Below are 15194 nucleotides of genomic sequence, written 5' to 3'. Positions count from 1 at the left end.
GTGATCATAAGTGAATGTTTGCTGAGAAGCAAACAGAATTTTGTTGGACCTGGCAAATACAAAGACAATAAAGTATCGTTTAATATGTGCAGGCTGACAAAAACTGACCTTCGGGGTGAAGTTTACATTTGCTCCTCTGTTCAGTAGCAGCTGCGCTACACTCATGTTTTCATAGTGAGCTGCAATATGCAGAGGGGTGAAACCAGTCTAAAGAGAAAAGGAAATGAGAGGAACATGAACATTAATGAGAAATAAACAACATTTCACATACTACTGATTTCTATTTTAAGTCATGATCTATATTTACTATATAACTACAATGTAGGACTTAAAAGCTCCTGTACTTTCCTTTAAAATCTTCTTTAAAATTATTTCTACATCTTTTTTAATTCTTTTGCTTTGCTTTTACAAAGCAAACCTAATCTGAGGGGTTTCATACCTTGCTAAGTACATCGGGGTTGGGGTCGTTCTGCAGGAGGACCGCAGCAGTGCGAGTATCATCGTTGCGTGCAGCGATGTGAAGTGCAGGGAGGCGGACCTTCCCTTTCGTGCCGTAGTTGATGAGCAGGGCCACAACGTTCTCGTGGCCCTGCTGGAGGGCCACTGCGAGGGGGGTGAAGCCATCCTGAAGGAAGAACAAAAAATGGAGGGAAGGAGTAAAGAGAGGAAACAAAAAAAAGATCGAAGCGATATTGTCTTTCACACAGAGATGCTTTAAAATATAGAAAATATAAAAATAAAATGGTATAAATATATGTGAGCATATATATATATAAAACCACTGCAGTGCTTTTCTGTATTTTCCTTTTCTTTGTGCTGTCTCATTATTGTCATTACAGCAAAGTATTTAAGCTTTCAGTTTGTCAAAATTAATGCTTAATGTGTTCATAATATTATAAAATGAATTTACTGTTAGCAAGTTATTGGTAATAATAATAAAAAAAAGAAAAACAAAATCAAACGAAACAAATTATAATAGATGTCAAGAAGAGCAACAAAATGTAAAAAAAAGATCCATTAAGTCTCATATTATGTAGAAAAGGAAAGAGGTGCTTTCGGTTTTTCTTCCCAATTGAAAGGACTTCTGTGTTTGGCAATTCCTCTTTTGTAGTGAATATAAAAGAGCCATCGACAGCGGTGTTGCTGTAATTAACTGTATGCACTCTCTTGGTTTTTATTTCCTGGTTTGGTGCTTCTGTGTTTAGCTTTGTGGTTTCGTACCACTGTCACCGCATGTTTCCTTAGGATTAAGTAGCTGGTGCAAGGTCAATGAATGAATGCTATGGACTAGGCTTTCTTTGTTTTAATTTTGTGGCACAAGTGGCCTTTATTTTGACAGGTGATCAACAGGAACTGGGGTGGAGAGAGGGGAAAAAAAGGTAAATGGACCAGGACTGAACCCATGATGGCTGTGTCAAGGACTGTTAGCCCCCGTACACGGGTCACATAATGTTGAACTGAATTTTACTGTATTGCATTATAACTCAAATTGAACGGTCCAAATTGTTTCTATATAAATTGTGTTGATCTAAACAGAATTGAGTTACTGAAATAAATTAACCTTTCAATAATATTATAACTTATTGAATGGCCTGCAAGGTTGTAGATGGTAGTATTAAAGGTATAATATATATTTTTTTATTTTAGCATCCTTAAGAATACATTTTGTTTTATATGATTTATATATATAAAAAAAATAGGTCATGTTGTACCTTTCTTTTTTTATATTTTTGAGAATTTCATACGCACATACCTCAGTTGGGAGACTCTGATTTGCACCGTTCTCGAGGAGGAACTTGACCACCTCTAGATGGTTCTCCTGTGCAGCCATGTAGAGCGGACTGAACCCTTTCTGTTTGAGCATTAAAACATCATGTATCCATCACAAATATTTGCACATAGCTTTCAGTGTCCAGATGCTGATCTGGATTATTTGAGTGAAACTCTCAGAAACACATTGTATATTACACTCCTAAACCTAAAGGCAGTGAATAATGTATAAATATGCAACATTTTCAACAGTTTACAATTTTAACACAGCTTCAGGTAACTCACATGCGACTGGGCATTAACGTTGGCACCGTAGTTGACGAGCTCAGCCACCACTTTTTCCTGCCCTGCCAGAGCTGCGATATGGAGAGCTGTGTTCCCTTTCTAAAGGTCACACACAGACGGAAAAAAAAAACCATGGAAGGTCAGAAAAGGGAAATTAAAGAGAATGAGAAGACAATTATGGAAGCCCAATGGCCTAGATATCCACACTTAACACTAAAATACAAGCTCGAGAAACAGGTCCAGTGTAATTAAATTTACGTTTTAGGTATCAAGGTTAGTCAGGTCTCTGTGGAGGTACCTAACACCACCACTCAAGCTAAAGAATAAAGGTGAAAAGTGGAAAATTTTCCTTTAACAATTTAAAAAAAACTGTCACAGATCACTAACACCAGTCTTTTTACCCTTGCTAAATATATAACAAAATATATAACAAAAATTAATTATCAGCATCCAGGCTGATCATCCAGTTCTGGTGGGTCAGATCCAGTGTTAATGACCTACAGCTGAAAGAGGGCAGATTACCTTGGTGGTTGCTTCCAGCTCAATGCCAGAGTGCAGCAGCTCCAAAACCATTTTGACATGACCCTCTTTAGAGGCCAGGTGTAACCCATTAAGACCATTCTTAGGAGAAAACAGAGATAAAGTTACAAGAGTAAAATGTCATTAAAAAAAATATTATCCACTCATATCAATAAATTAAAACAATAAGTTATTCAGTTATTGACATTATGTTTTTACCATCAGCTCTTTTACACACAGCTCTTGGCTGGACTTCTTTTATCTTCCTCTGGTTTTATGTGTCTGGCAGCATCCTGAATTATTTAAGTATATTTAAGCTGCAGCTAGCCTGCTGTAATCAATCTGTCCACAAGGGGTCATTGTGATCCACACTGCTCTCAGGCTTTTGATCATACTGCAGTGTCACTCACTTCAAGTGGGTAGCTCCTGCACACAGATTCATTCACAGTTACACACTCTTTTATCCCATCTTCATACTAAAAACTTTAGGAGTCAAATGTGAGGCCATATGTCTGACATCTAAACTAAAGCTTGTCCCAAATTTAGTAATTTACCAGTTGGACCGGATGATCCAAAAAAATGAAAAGAATTGTAGTTCTTAACTTGCCAAACAAATCCAGTGGCAAAACTTAAAGAGAGTTATGAATAAATCAGTTTCTGCAAAACTCAATAGAGCAACTTTATAAAGATAATTGGGGGAAATATATTCCCCACAACAACCTTAGACAGAGTCATAGACAATGAATGCTTTAACTACTGCGGCTAAAACGTCTGATAAAAAATTGAATTCTTTGTTTAAGCCGTAGTACTTTAGCATATTGTGTCAGTTTTTGCTAAATGTAATATTTAACTATACTATATTAGCAAAATCTAAACCCACGTGAGACATATCAGGACATGGTAAAATCATCTTCACCAGATTTTAGATCATAAAAATGATTTACATCTAACTTCAACTTTACCGAATGCACACTGTAATTATTAATAAAAATAAATGAATAAGTAAATTCAAAACAGAAAAGATGTGTGAGAAAAAAAAAATAAGTACATCACTGCTGCTTCCATGGGATTTAAAAGGAAAAGTAGCAGCCATGTGTTAACAATCAATTAAAGCACTGGCTTTACTGATCGTCAGTGTTAAAAACACTGTAAAACCAAGATTTGATAGTTTACAAATTTGGAGGTGTGTACTATCACAACGTCAAGAAAGAAAGACATCAGCATCATCACCTGCTGCTCATCAACCTGAGAAATTTACGGCAGGTATTACTCTTCCAAAGAGTGGACTTAGCGAGTTCACCCCAAGGTCTGACTGTGTAAGTTAAAAGAAATGACAAAAAACAACTTAGACCCTACAAGCCTCAGTTGCCATGTTAAATAATGAACCACAAGACTTGTGTCCTTTGGACAGATGAGATTAAAGCAGAGATGCATCACCATGACAGACAGTGGCATGTTTGCGAAAACCAGAGTCAGCATATCAACACAAACACCTCATACCAACTGTCAAGCATTGTGGAGGAGGGATAGATGATTTGGGACATGTTTTGCAGCCATATGACCCAGACATCCTTTATTAATTGAGCTGACCATGGAATCATCTGTCTACAAAAGTATTATTCTGCCCAACTCTTAAAACCTGGCCCAAACTGGGTCAGGTAAGCAACAAAGCAAGTGGAGTAAAATTCCTCCACGACAGTGCGAGTCATAGATAAAACATCTGCTTCAGGTTATGGCTGTTAAAGGTGGTTCTACAAGCTAATGCAGGATGTGGTGTACTTAGTTCTTCGTACAACTTTTCCATTTTGGCATCATTCTTGATAAAGGAATAATATCAATGTAGAATCAGTGGTATGTCTGAACTATTCGAGCAATACATTAATTGTTTTAGAATCTACAGACCAAATAATTTCTGCTACGGTCTGATATGTAAAACCTTCTTTCTCCCCGACTTTATGATCTGATCAGCACCAGAGGGTTCTTTCATTATTACTATTCATTGTTTATTCAGCAAACATTTTCATTTGTGAAATATGTGTATGCATTTATTTGGAGCCATGAAGATTATTGCACAACAATAGTTAATTAAATATCTGAGCAAATTTTGGAGAAGAGAGGAACAAGAAGACAGAAAGAGAAAAGAACAGCACTAAAAATAGTTCACAGGTTTATGGATACAGCAAGGACACAGAGCCATATAAATCATGAATAAAAATACCACACTCGCCTTTGTCTGAGCCTGGAGTAAAAAATTCTAAGGCACACAGCAGGAGAGAAACAATAACAATACAAAATACAGGGAAATATCAGAATTTGAATTATAGGGAACTTCTTGTGGATATACAGTACTGTGCAAACGTTTTAGGCAGGTGTGAAAAAATGCTATAAACAAAGAATGCTTTCAAAAATGGAAGTGTTAATCATTTATTTTCATCAATCAACAAAATGCAATAAATGAACAAAACAGAAATCTAAATCCAATTAATATTTGGTGTGACCACCCTTTGCCTTCAAAACAGCATCAATTCTTCTAGGTAGACTTGCACACAGTTTTTGAAGGAACTGGGCTGGTAGGTTTTTCTAAACATCTTGGAGGACTAACAACAGATCTTCTGTGGATGTAGGCTTTCTCACATCCTTTTGTCTCTTCATGTAATCCCAGACACACTCCACGATGTTGAGATCATGGCTCTGTGGAGGCCACACCATCACTTCCAGTAAGTCGTGTTCTTCTTTACGCTGAAGATAGTTCTTAATGACTTTGGCTGTATGTTTAAGTTCGCTCACTTAGCACTTTTTTAATTGACAAAAATAAACAATAATCATTTATATTTCTGAAAGCATTCTTTGTTTACAGCATTTTTTTCACACCTGCCTAGAACCTTTGCACACTACTGTATACCTGAAAATGTGTGAGCCTAATTATCTGTAATTTTACTGAGATACAATGCAAGGTTAAAATAGGGCACATTTTCAGGTGCTACAGCTTGTTTTTATTCTTATAGGATCAAAATGTGGTGTTATTTTTTTAAACCCTGCTGCATTTCTGTCTTTTGACATTGAACTTGTAGATTTGAAATCATTTTAATGATTAGGTGTTTGTTTTTTATTATGGTACAAAAATAATATAACTTAATCATATTTTTCCGACTCATTGGACAAATTCCTTCCTTCTGCAATCAGGCCTTCTGCTAGAGCTAATTTAAGACATGGCTGTCATGCATTATTTGTATTTATATCTGCAGTACAATCCCAACATCTAGAATTCAGTTTTCATTTAGACTTCAATCTCTTCAGTTATACTTTCACAACATTTTGCAGAACCAATTAGCTTGTCTGTGTGTGTGTTTAAACGTCAACTATACCTGTTTTCATTGTTTTATGATCTTAATTCAGTAAGGTAAAGATGAACAGAAGGTAAAACTAAACATTTATGGAACTATAATCTGATTTCTCAATTATTCATGCATGTTAGACAAAGACAGAGAATAAGGAGGTTCTGGGAAGTATGAATCTTTAATAATCTTCCTAGGCTCTGATTTTACACACTTTACTGATTCTGCAGAGGAACGTTCCATTGAGATTTACAGTCTGCTGTGCATCATTCTAAAGGCCTACTTATGTACTTTAAAGCTTGCAATGTTCTTAAATATATTTATATTTTGTGTTGCATTAATATGATGTTACACAGATGTACATTTCTCTTTTTTCGTGAATAAATCATCCCATCACAATGTATGAAAGAATGTGTTTATAAAGATGTTTACAGAACAAACTGGACCCAGATACAGTTTACTGCAATGGTGGCCTTTAAGCTAAAGTAATATCTTCTTTCAAACTATTGAAGTTACATTGTAAAATTTTTATTTTAGCTGAGTCAAGTAAGATAATAACCCAACAGATGGCTTGAAGTAATTGTTTTATTTGACTGAGAAAGATTAGATGTTTTCTTCATCATTCTTCCAGCTCTAAAAAAAGTGGAACCACTTGAGTCTTTTTATTGATTTCATTTATTATTATTTTGTCCTTTTCTAATTTCTATATTTTCCTATTGCCTGAAACACCTTATAAAACTTGATAAAAAACTCTGGATGCGTTATATCTCAGAGATGTTTTTTGTATTTGCATCCACAAATACAAAAAAAACAAAAAAAAACAACAGTTATACTGAATAATAAAGAATGAATAGCCTTTGTGTGATGCAAAAAAAATGGTTGTAGGAGTGAAAATGAAGTCTGAAACCTGGGACGAAGCAGGTGAAAAGCTAAAAATACTTTATAACATACAGAACACAAATCAAATGGGCTGTGCAGGAAAGAAGGCTAGGGACATAAATCAACAACCTGAGGCAGAGTATGGCAAATCATAACTGGACTGGACATGAAATTAGTTCAAAGCAACAACAGAAACAAACCAAGCAAGAGACTAAAAAACAAAATACCACCATTAAGGAACATAACATAAAAGGTCAAACAACTAAAACAAATGAACCACCACAGTGATTGAAAGTAAAAGGAAAGTTTGCTGTGTGTTTGCCAAACGGTATATAAAATACTCCGAAGCAAAATAAGCTGATATGATTGGAAATTAATCTTCTACAGACTGTCTCAGAAAACATTAACTCCATCACTTCACTACATTAGCAGCACAGGTATATATGCTGTGGGATTGTTTTTCTATGGCTTCGACTGGAAGATAATTAACAAGAATGAAGTAAAAAAGGATGTTGAATTTGATAATCCTATTTAAAACAATAACTAAATTAAAACCAACATATTTATCATCTTAGCTTGGCTAAAGGTTTAAAGGTTTCAATCAGAAAACCTAAAGGATGCCACCTGGAGGACATAACAATGACCTTAGGAAAACTTTGTGAACCAACTAATCTTTGTGACTAGCCTTGATAAAATCTGGTCCTGAAACCATTGGAGCATCTTAAAGAGGTACATATGATGACAAATAACTGTTTAACCCGAACAATGCTGCCACTTAAAGTGAGGGAAAGGAAAAAAGGTGTACACATTCTCTAGATGAGGGATTTGATACAAGGGGGATTTATGTTGAAATGTGAATATTTCTATACATTCAACAATGAAAGGTTTACATAAACCTATCATGGGTATGATTTTCATAATATTTATGGGCGTTAATTGATGCATTTGAACTGTTCTTTTTTCAGGGTGGCATGAAAACAAAAACCCCAGATGAATTTAAAAAAACTACAATTAAGTGTGCTAGTTTGAATTTACTGTGGATTTTCTATAATCAAATCAGGGCTCCTTTACATTTACATTTTCCTGTAAATATTCCAGAGTTTTTCATACTCAGCTTCTAGTACTTTACATTTGTTACAAATATGTATTGATAATATATTTCAAATATATTAATCTATTGCAGATGTTTCAGCAGCAGGCAGGCTTTAGATATGGAGTATGGAAAAAATAGAAACAGGAAGGAAGCAAGGAAGGAGGAAGGAAGGATATAAAGGTGAGAAGGATGGAAAAAAGTAAGTGAAAGGAATGAGAGAAGGAAAGAAAGCAGTGACACAAGGGATGAAACAAAGGAAGGACACAAAGAGGGAAGGAAGGAAAGGCACCATAGTAAAGAGTTAAGGATAAGGTAGGACATTATAAATGAAAAGAGGCAGGGCACAGAGAAGGAATGAAGGATGGAAAAGACCCAATGTAGGAAGGACAGAAGATTTAGAAATACAAATATTTTCCATACACATATTTTCTTTTTTCAGACTTGGAAAATACTGAAAATGTTTCCAGACTAAGTCAAATATATCCATACACCATCACTAATATTTGGTTACTTTGTGTCGGTGTATGTTTAAATTGCAGTTTTCAGATGTAATTTTTTGAAATTATTTGAAGCATCGTTCAATGCATCATGCATCCTTAAAGACTCAAATATAAAATGACTTTCATGCCCTTGATGAGTTTATGTAAGTGTGTCACCAGCCCTCCTTAAGGAATATCTCAATATATTATGTTCAACAAAGGTGCAAAACACTCCTGATACAAGATATTGCTTTATCATCCCAGGAAATTACTAAAGACAAGTGCAACCAGGAAAAACTTTTAACTTCTCCCTCTGGGCATGAACATTGAGAGTGTGAAAAAGTCTGGTGGAAACTTACCTGCTGAAACATTAATAACTCAAGAAATAAACCATTCTTGCCTTAAATATGCAGCTTAAACATGGCCATCTGAGTGTATAATATAAAGTATATAATATTTTATAGCTTTAACGCCGTCATTGGATTGGTAATACGTTTTTGTTTTTTGCTACAGTCTCTGCTAGTCAACATAAATATTTGTTTCTATAGAGAACCTTGAATTAATGTCAAAGTGCACACATTTTGTGACAAAAAAATACAAAACAAGCTTATTCTAATTTAATGCTCATTTCAATGTAATACTAATCGTAGGTATATTAGTTTAAAGCTATTATTTTTGTTAAGCCCTCTGAAAACTATTTAAATCTTGTAATCTGTTTTGACATGTAATCCGCTGTCTTGTTTATTGAGATCTTGTGACTCAGTCAGCAGAAGACATCTTACTTGATTAGCAATGTTGATGTCAATCCCGTTCTTGATGTGATCCAGGGCCTTGTCCAGGTTCCCCGAACGAGCCGCGCGCAGGAAGCTGGTGGTTGCATCAGCCTGCCACAGAAACAGGTAACAGAGGACAATCAGAGCAGGTTGGTAAGATGAGTTAGAGTCCGTTTCAAAAAACATTGTCCACACCCAAAGTTACAAACTACTAATTTTGTATCAGTTTTTATCACCTAACGCCACAAAGGTTACAAACATTTCTGCAAAGACGATGACAGTAAGAAAACATTCATTGCTTGTCTTCTCCTTTGTAAAAAGGCTAAAAATGCCAGACTCCTTACAGCCCACTTGTGCCCACACTATGAGTTTGGCAGGCTATTTCAGCACGCTCTGCCACGAGCTCTGCTTTTTGCTTTTGTCTGATCTCAGTCAGGAAAAGCTCCTGTGGTTTGTCTCTTTGTCTGTGTCAGTGTTTGTACGCCCACTCCGAAAATTCATTCACTAACAACTAATGTAATACGGCTGACCTGAACAATGAGATATTTTCAGTGCCCTGAAGAAGAGATAACTCATGCTTTTGCTGTTCTCTTGACCCCGCCTCTACCTCTGTCACCGGCTAAACTATGAATCTGATGAAGCCTTTATTCCTGAGTGGTTAAATTATACTGAACTGCTGAAAAAAGCGCATGCCCTTTTCAGACGTTTTATTTCACCTTTCCTTACAAACCTTATTCATACAAGATATTAATTGCTGGTGGTGCCTCAGAAAGCTACATTCTGTTTCTGTGAACTAAAGAGTGTTTTAGATTTTTTTCTATAAAACAAAATAGATTCAGTTTTTAAACTAATTTGCTAACCACAACTACTATGTGAATAGATTAATTTAGCATTTATAGTGCCTGGAAATAAATATTCATACCCCTTTGAGCGCATTTACTTTTGGTCCAAACTCAATTTTTAACATATTTAATTGGGATTTTATTTGGTAGACTAATAAAGTGGAAAGAAGATAATTAATGGTTTTCAAAATGTTTCATAAATAAATTTAATAAAAAAACACAGATTTATATTTAATCTATTGCATTTACCACATTTCAGTGCAATTACAGCTGTAATACGTATGGGGTATGACTCTGCCAGCTTTGCACATCATGAGGCAGAGATTTGCATTTTGTTTGTTTGATAAACAGCTCAAGGTTGGTCAAGTTGGATGAAGGACGTCTGTGAACATAAATTTTTAAATCTTGCTACTGATTCTCAATTGAATTTTGTTCTGAATTTTGACTAGGTCAAAAAAATTCAAAACCTGCTGCACGATGCTGCCACCAGCATGCTTAACTGTGGAGATAGTGCGTTCAGGTTTATGTGAAGTGTTTTGCATGACGGCAAAACAATTGAATTTTGTTCAAGGAGTGGCTCCTACATGGTTTGTAACAAACTGCAAATTGAACTTTTGGGGCACAGTACTAGTTTTCCTTCAAGAGATTCTTCTACACAGATTTTGGATCTCTGCAGCTTGTCCAGAGTTATTAAGAACCTTTTGGCTGCTTCTGTGATCAATAGTCTCCTTGTTCCATTTTCAAATGGTGGAAGGTTGCTTTGCTGTTCACTAATCTCTACAGAACAGCTGTATAAATACTGAGATGAAATTACGATAAAGTGGACTCTAATCACACAATAGGTGACTTCCGTTGCAGATATTAATTAAAATAAATATTTGACGCAGCGTCACGTAACCTCTGTTCAGTCAATAGGAAACTTTTCTTCAGCCTTTTCCATTCCCACATTATACAGACTGTATTACCATCAATTTAGATAAGGGTCCGATTTAGCTTCAGAGCCAAATGCCACAATGAGCTGTTTTTCTATCTGCATTCACCAGATAGGAGCTTTGTGTTTATTAATGAGTCTTGCTGACAAAAACCTAGCACCACCCTCTAAAAGCTCAAAAGAAATGACGGCTGGTGTTCATGTTGCTCCCAGGCTGGTATCTATCTTCCATCCTGTTCTGCCACTGTCTCTGCTGCTCATATTTCATTCATCTCTGCTCTCACCATCCAATCTTTCGCTGCCCTTCGTGCTCTTTAACTCTATTTGTGTCAGGTAATTTAATTACCGGAACTGTTCCCGTTGCACTGCACAGAACAGCATAAATGCTCGCTTTTTCTAACTTTCCAGTAACCAAATCAAAATTTACTTTTACTGATGCTTCTGTCTGTGTTTTTCTCACATTTCCGATTTTCATGTAGAAACTGTAAAGCCTTGAGTTGTTTTTTTTTTAGGTTTTTTATGAACTCACCTCAGTACGAGTATTGTGTTGACTGCATACTATAGTGGCTGCAAAGGGCACTTTTACTGCCCCTTGACTACTGTAATAAAGAATTTCATGTCTGTATGACTTACAAACAATGTGACTTTTTCTTATCATTAAGATAATTTTGTCCATTAAATGCACATAAAATGGAAAATTGCTTTCAGCATCTAGCAAGAAACGACTATTCAAATAACTAAAACAAATAAGTTAAGTACATAAATCCACACAGAGTGATTTATGCCCCCCTGCCAAAAAGAAATAAATAAATCCCAGCAAGAGAATCAATATGTTCTGCTTTGGAATGGTTTTCAAATGTGTACTCTTACGCTGTTTTGCATCTAAATCCCTATATGGCACAATTAACTTTACAAAAAACAAATTATTCTTCCACAGGGCTCTACTTGATATACAGTACTAAGAACACAACTATATCTTATGTTGATTTAAATATGACCTGCTAGAAATGTGCCAGCTGATTATTGAAAATTGTAACAACAAATTTCCTTTATACAACAGTTACCACTTTTCTAGGAGGAATTATTTTTTTTAAACTAGATTTAAAGAAACATATAAAGTAATGCATTGAAACAGAATTGGTGAAACTGGAAAAGTCAGCATTGCTAGAAATTATGAAAACTGTCATGTAGAGGAGCATCATTTTTGTAAAAAGGCAAGAAATCCCACCTCTCAAATAAAGCATGCAACAGATAAGTAATGTGTACATAACATAGAACACAAATAATATATTTACAGTTTTTAAGAATTGCACATCTGGAGCAGATAAGAGCTGACAAAAATCTGCTCCAGATGTCAGCCTATAAATGACACAAGCATGCTACTTGTGTAAACTCTCTTGATTATAGCAGTTAAAATGCTTCTATTGATTGGTGGGTGAGTCTGGTTATAATTAAAGCAACATGGAATAGATTTTATACGCATAGGAAATTATTTAATCAAGATTTTCAATCACTAAAAGAGCTTTGCATTAAAAAGTAAACTAATCTGAAAAGTGTGGTGTATATTCATATTGACCTTATCATAGTCTCATAATGCTAACTTGAATTTAGTGCAACCGATTGTGTCCTGCGGTCACCTAATTAATACAGTGAAGTCCATCTGTGCTTTCAACACTGCAGACAGGCCAGAGTTAAAGTCATGGAGAAATTTAAAGCAAGATTATGTTAAAAAAAAAACAATGTCCTAAGTTATAAAGATCTCGTAGAGCACTCATAGTCCATCATCCAAAAACAGAAAGAGTTGAGCAAAAAAGAAAACCTACCCAGACATGGTTGCTTATTACCCTGACAGGCCAGGAAAGTAGATCATCATTCAGAAGGTTTCCAAGAGAACAATTTTAATCCTGGAGGAGGTGCAAAGATCCACAGCTCAGGGGTGATAATCTCTTCACTGGACAACTGTTAGTTGCGCACTCCACAAATCTGGCTTTTATAGAAAGTGGCAAGAAGAAATCTACTGTTGAAGCATCCTGTTGCTTATTCTCTTAAGCAATGTAGAGAACCAAGCAGGCATGTGTATGTAGGTGGTCAAGTCAGATGACACCAAAATTGAAATGTGTAAAATCATATATGTGGCACAAAAAAGTTTAGGTTTGTAATGTGACAAAATGTGAAAAACTCAAGGGGTTTCTATACAATAAAAATACATATTAAAGACATAGATTTAACAAAGGCTACAGAAAGACACAATCCTGGGAGATACAGTCTTCCCAAATAATATCCGATGGGAGCCATTAAATGGACAAATGAACTATAGCAAATGTAATCTACAAAATAAAGCACTACTGGTTTAAAACAGTATCCAGTGCAAGATACTACTGTGTTATGTTCTCTCAAGCATATCTATTTCTCTCTGTTAAAAGCTCTCATGATTTTAGAAATACAAGGATTCAATCAGAACCTTAAGAAACTCTCTCTTGATGACTATGAGCAACCTGGGTGTCCTCTGACAGAAGTCACTGGCAGAATCCTGAATATCTAAACTTTTTCCAGTGACATTCCAGTGATAGCTCCTGTCAGTTATGATTTTGAATTAACTTCTTGTGACACTTAGAGCTCTGACCTCTCTCAGCAGTTCAACATGAATCTCATCCCCCAGGCACCAAAACTTGGTAAAAACAAGAAATACCAGCTACTATGTTAATTATAAGTAAGATGTTTAAATATATTTTCTTATAGAACTAAAATAAACAATATAAAATATTAAACTTGGATGTAGGATTGATGGCTCTTATTACTTATCTGATTTTGACCATAACATTCAAATTTCAGATGAAAATAAGGGACAGCATTTAGTATGGTTTGCATGGCAGGGAACAAATCACAGGACGTTTACAAGCTAGTGAACTCTACATCATAGAGCTTGTGCCTGTCAAGTTCAAACCAGTGATGCACAACCCAAAACAAGTATGCTGGTCTCTTAGTTAATGTCTCCAGTGGACATTAACTGATTATGTTTGTGGATAGACGAATGGTGGTTCTTTGTGGCTGAGAGCATAAACAAGAAAATCACTCCTTATGATTAAAATACAAATTAAGACAAATTACCAACACAAACTCACACACAAATATACAATTACACACACATGGACACAAAACTAAAAATAGTTGTATCAACGCCACAGTATGTTAGGGTTGGCAGCAACAGGGAGGGAGATAGATCAAAGTAATGAACCCTCATGGGTTTTAACAAAGGCACGCTTTGACTAGAGAAGACAGATTCCCAGGCAAACTTGAACACACACGCACACACACGCACACACACACACACACACACACACACACACACACACACACACACACACACACACACACACACACACACACACACACACACGTAAGTGAGGCCACCACAAACGTTCTCAAATAATGTGTGCAATGTACATGCAAAGCTTTGGTGAACATGTTTTTTTAGGTATTGACAGGAGAATAAAAAGTACTTTAAGCCTTGTAGCCTTGCTGTCATGCAAATCTAAGAAAGCTAAAAACAGAAGACAAAAAGCAGATTACAAAACCATGTAATTAAATACACTCACTGTACATTACATAGTATGCTAGTTATGTTTAGTATATGTGTACTGCAAGCTGATTTGCATCCACAACCAGGGTCACCAGGTGCCCCTGTTTTAGTGGGACTATGCAGCATTAAATCATTCATCCCTCATCCTGCAAAGTGAGATAATAATGGTAAATCTTTCCTGCGTATCTGTGCCTTTGCACAGAATGTTGACAAATTGTAAAGACTAAACTTATATGCACACATTTTTGTGGAATATCATTGAAAAATGTATCTCAAGATATATAATCTGAAAATAATCAATACATTCCTGCTGCAACTAAAAGCCAAATAGAAGTGGCTACAGTCTAAATAAGCAGCATTTCTGCAAAAACAAGTAAAAACACTTGGAGATTGTAGAAAAAACTTGGAGATAGCAAAAAACCCCACAGCACTCTGAATAAGATCCGTTTAATGGAAATCGTTTTTATAAAGCACCAGCTCACAAAAATTCAGTCTAATTTATTTAATCTAAAATAATTTATTTCAGCAAACACTCAATAGGATAAGTGGCGAGCTTCAGTCAAATAAAGGAAGAGTATTTGGTGACATGCAGAGCCTTTTGAACGTCCTTGTTTTTTTTTTAAATAAACATGTGGTAACCTGTCCCATAAAACAAAGACTTTGTCCCACAATTGGTTGGTTTGAAGCTGATTACCCTACCCCAAACAA

General features: G+C 35.6%; 1 protein-coding gene across 1 annotated transcript in view; it reads right to left on the bottom strand.

Annotated features, from left to right (window-relative positions):
• Positions 1-556, bottom strand: part of LOC124872285 (ankyrin-1-like) — a 58275-nt gene extending 57719 nt beyond the window's left edge. The window contains exons 1-2 of the mRNA XM_047372094.1: positions 440-556; positions 109-207 (exon numbers count right to left, since the gene is read on the bottom strand). Of these exons, the coding sequence (XP_047228050.1) occupies positions 109-165 (57 nt within the window). The 5' untranslated portion in view covers positions 166-207; positions 440-556. The remainder of the gene's footprint in view (positions 1-108; positions 208-439) is intronic.
• Positions 557-15194: the final 14638 nt, after the last annotated feature.

This window comes from Girardinichthys multiradiatus, chromosome 8 (assembly GCF_021462225.1).
Source record: "Girardinichthys multiradiatus isolate DD_20200921_A chromosome 8, DD_fGirMul_XY1, whole genome shotgun sequence".
NCBI classification, from domain to species: domain Eukaryota; kingdom Metazoa; phylum Chordata; class Actinopteri; order Cyprinodontiformes; family Goodeidae; genus Girardinichthys; species Girardinichthys multiradiatus.
The sequence above is the reverse complement of the archived record's forward strand: the minus strand, read 5'-3'. Positions and strand labels throughout refer to the sequence as shown.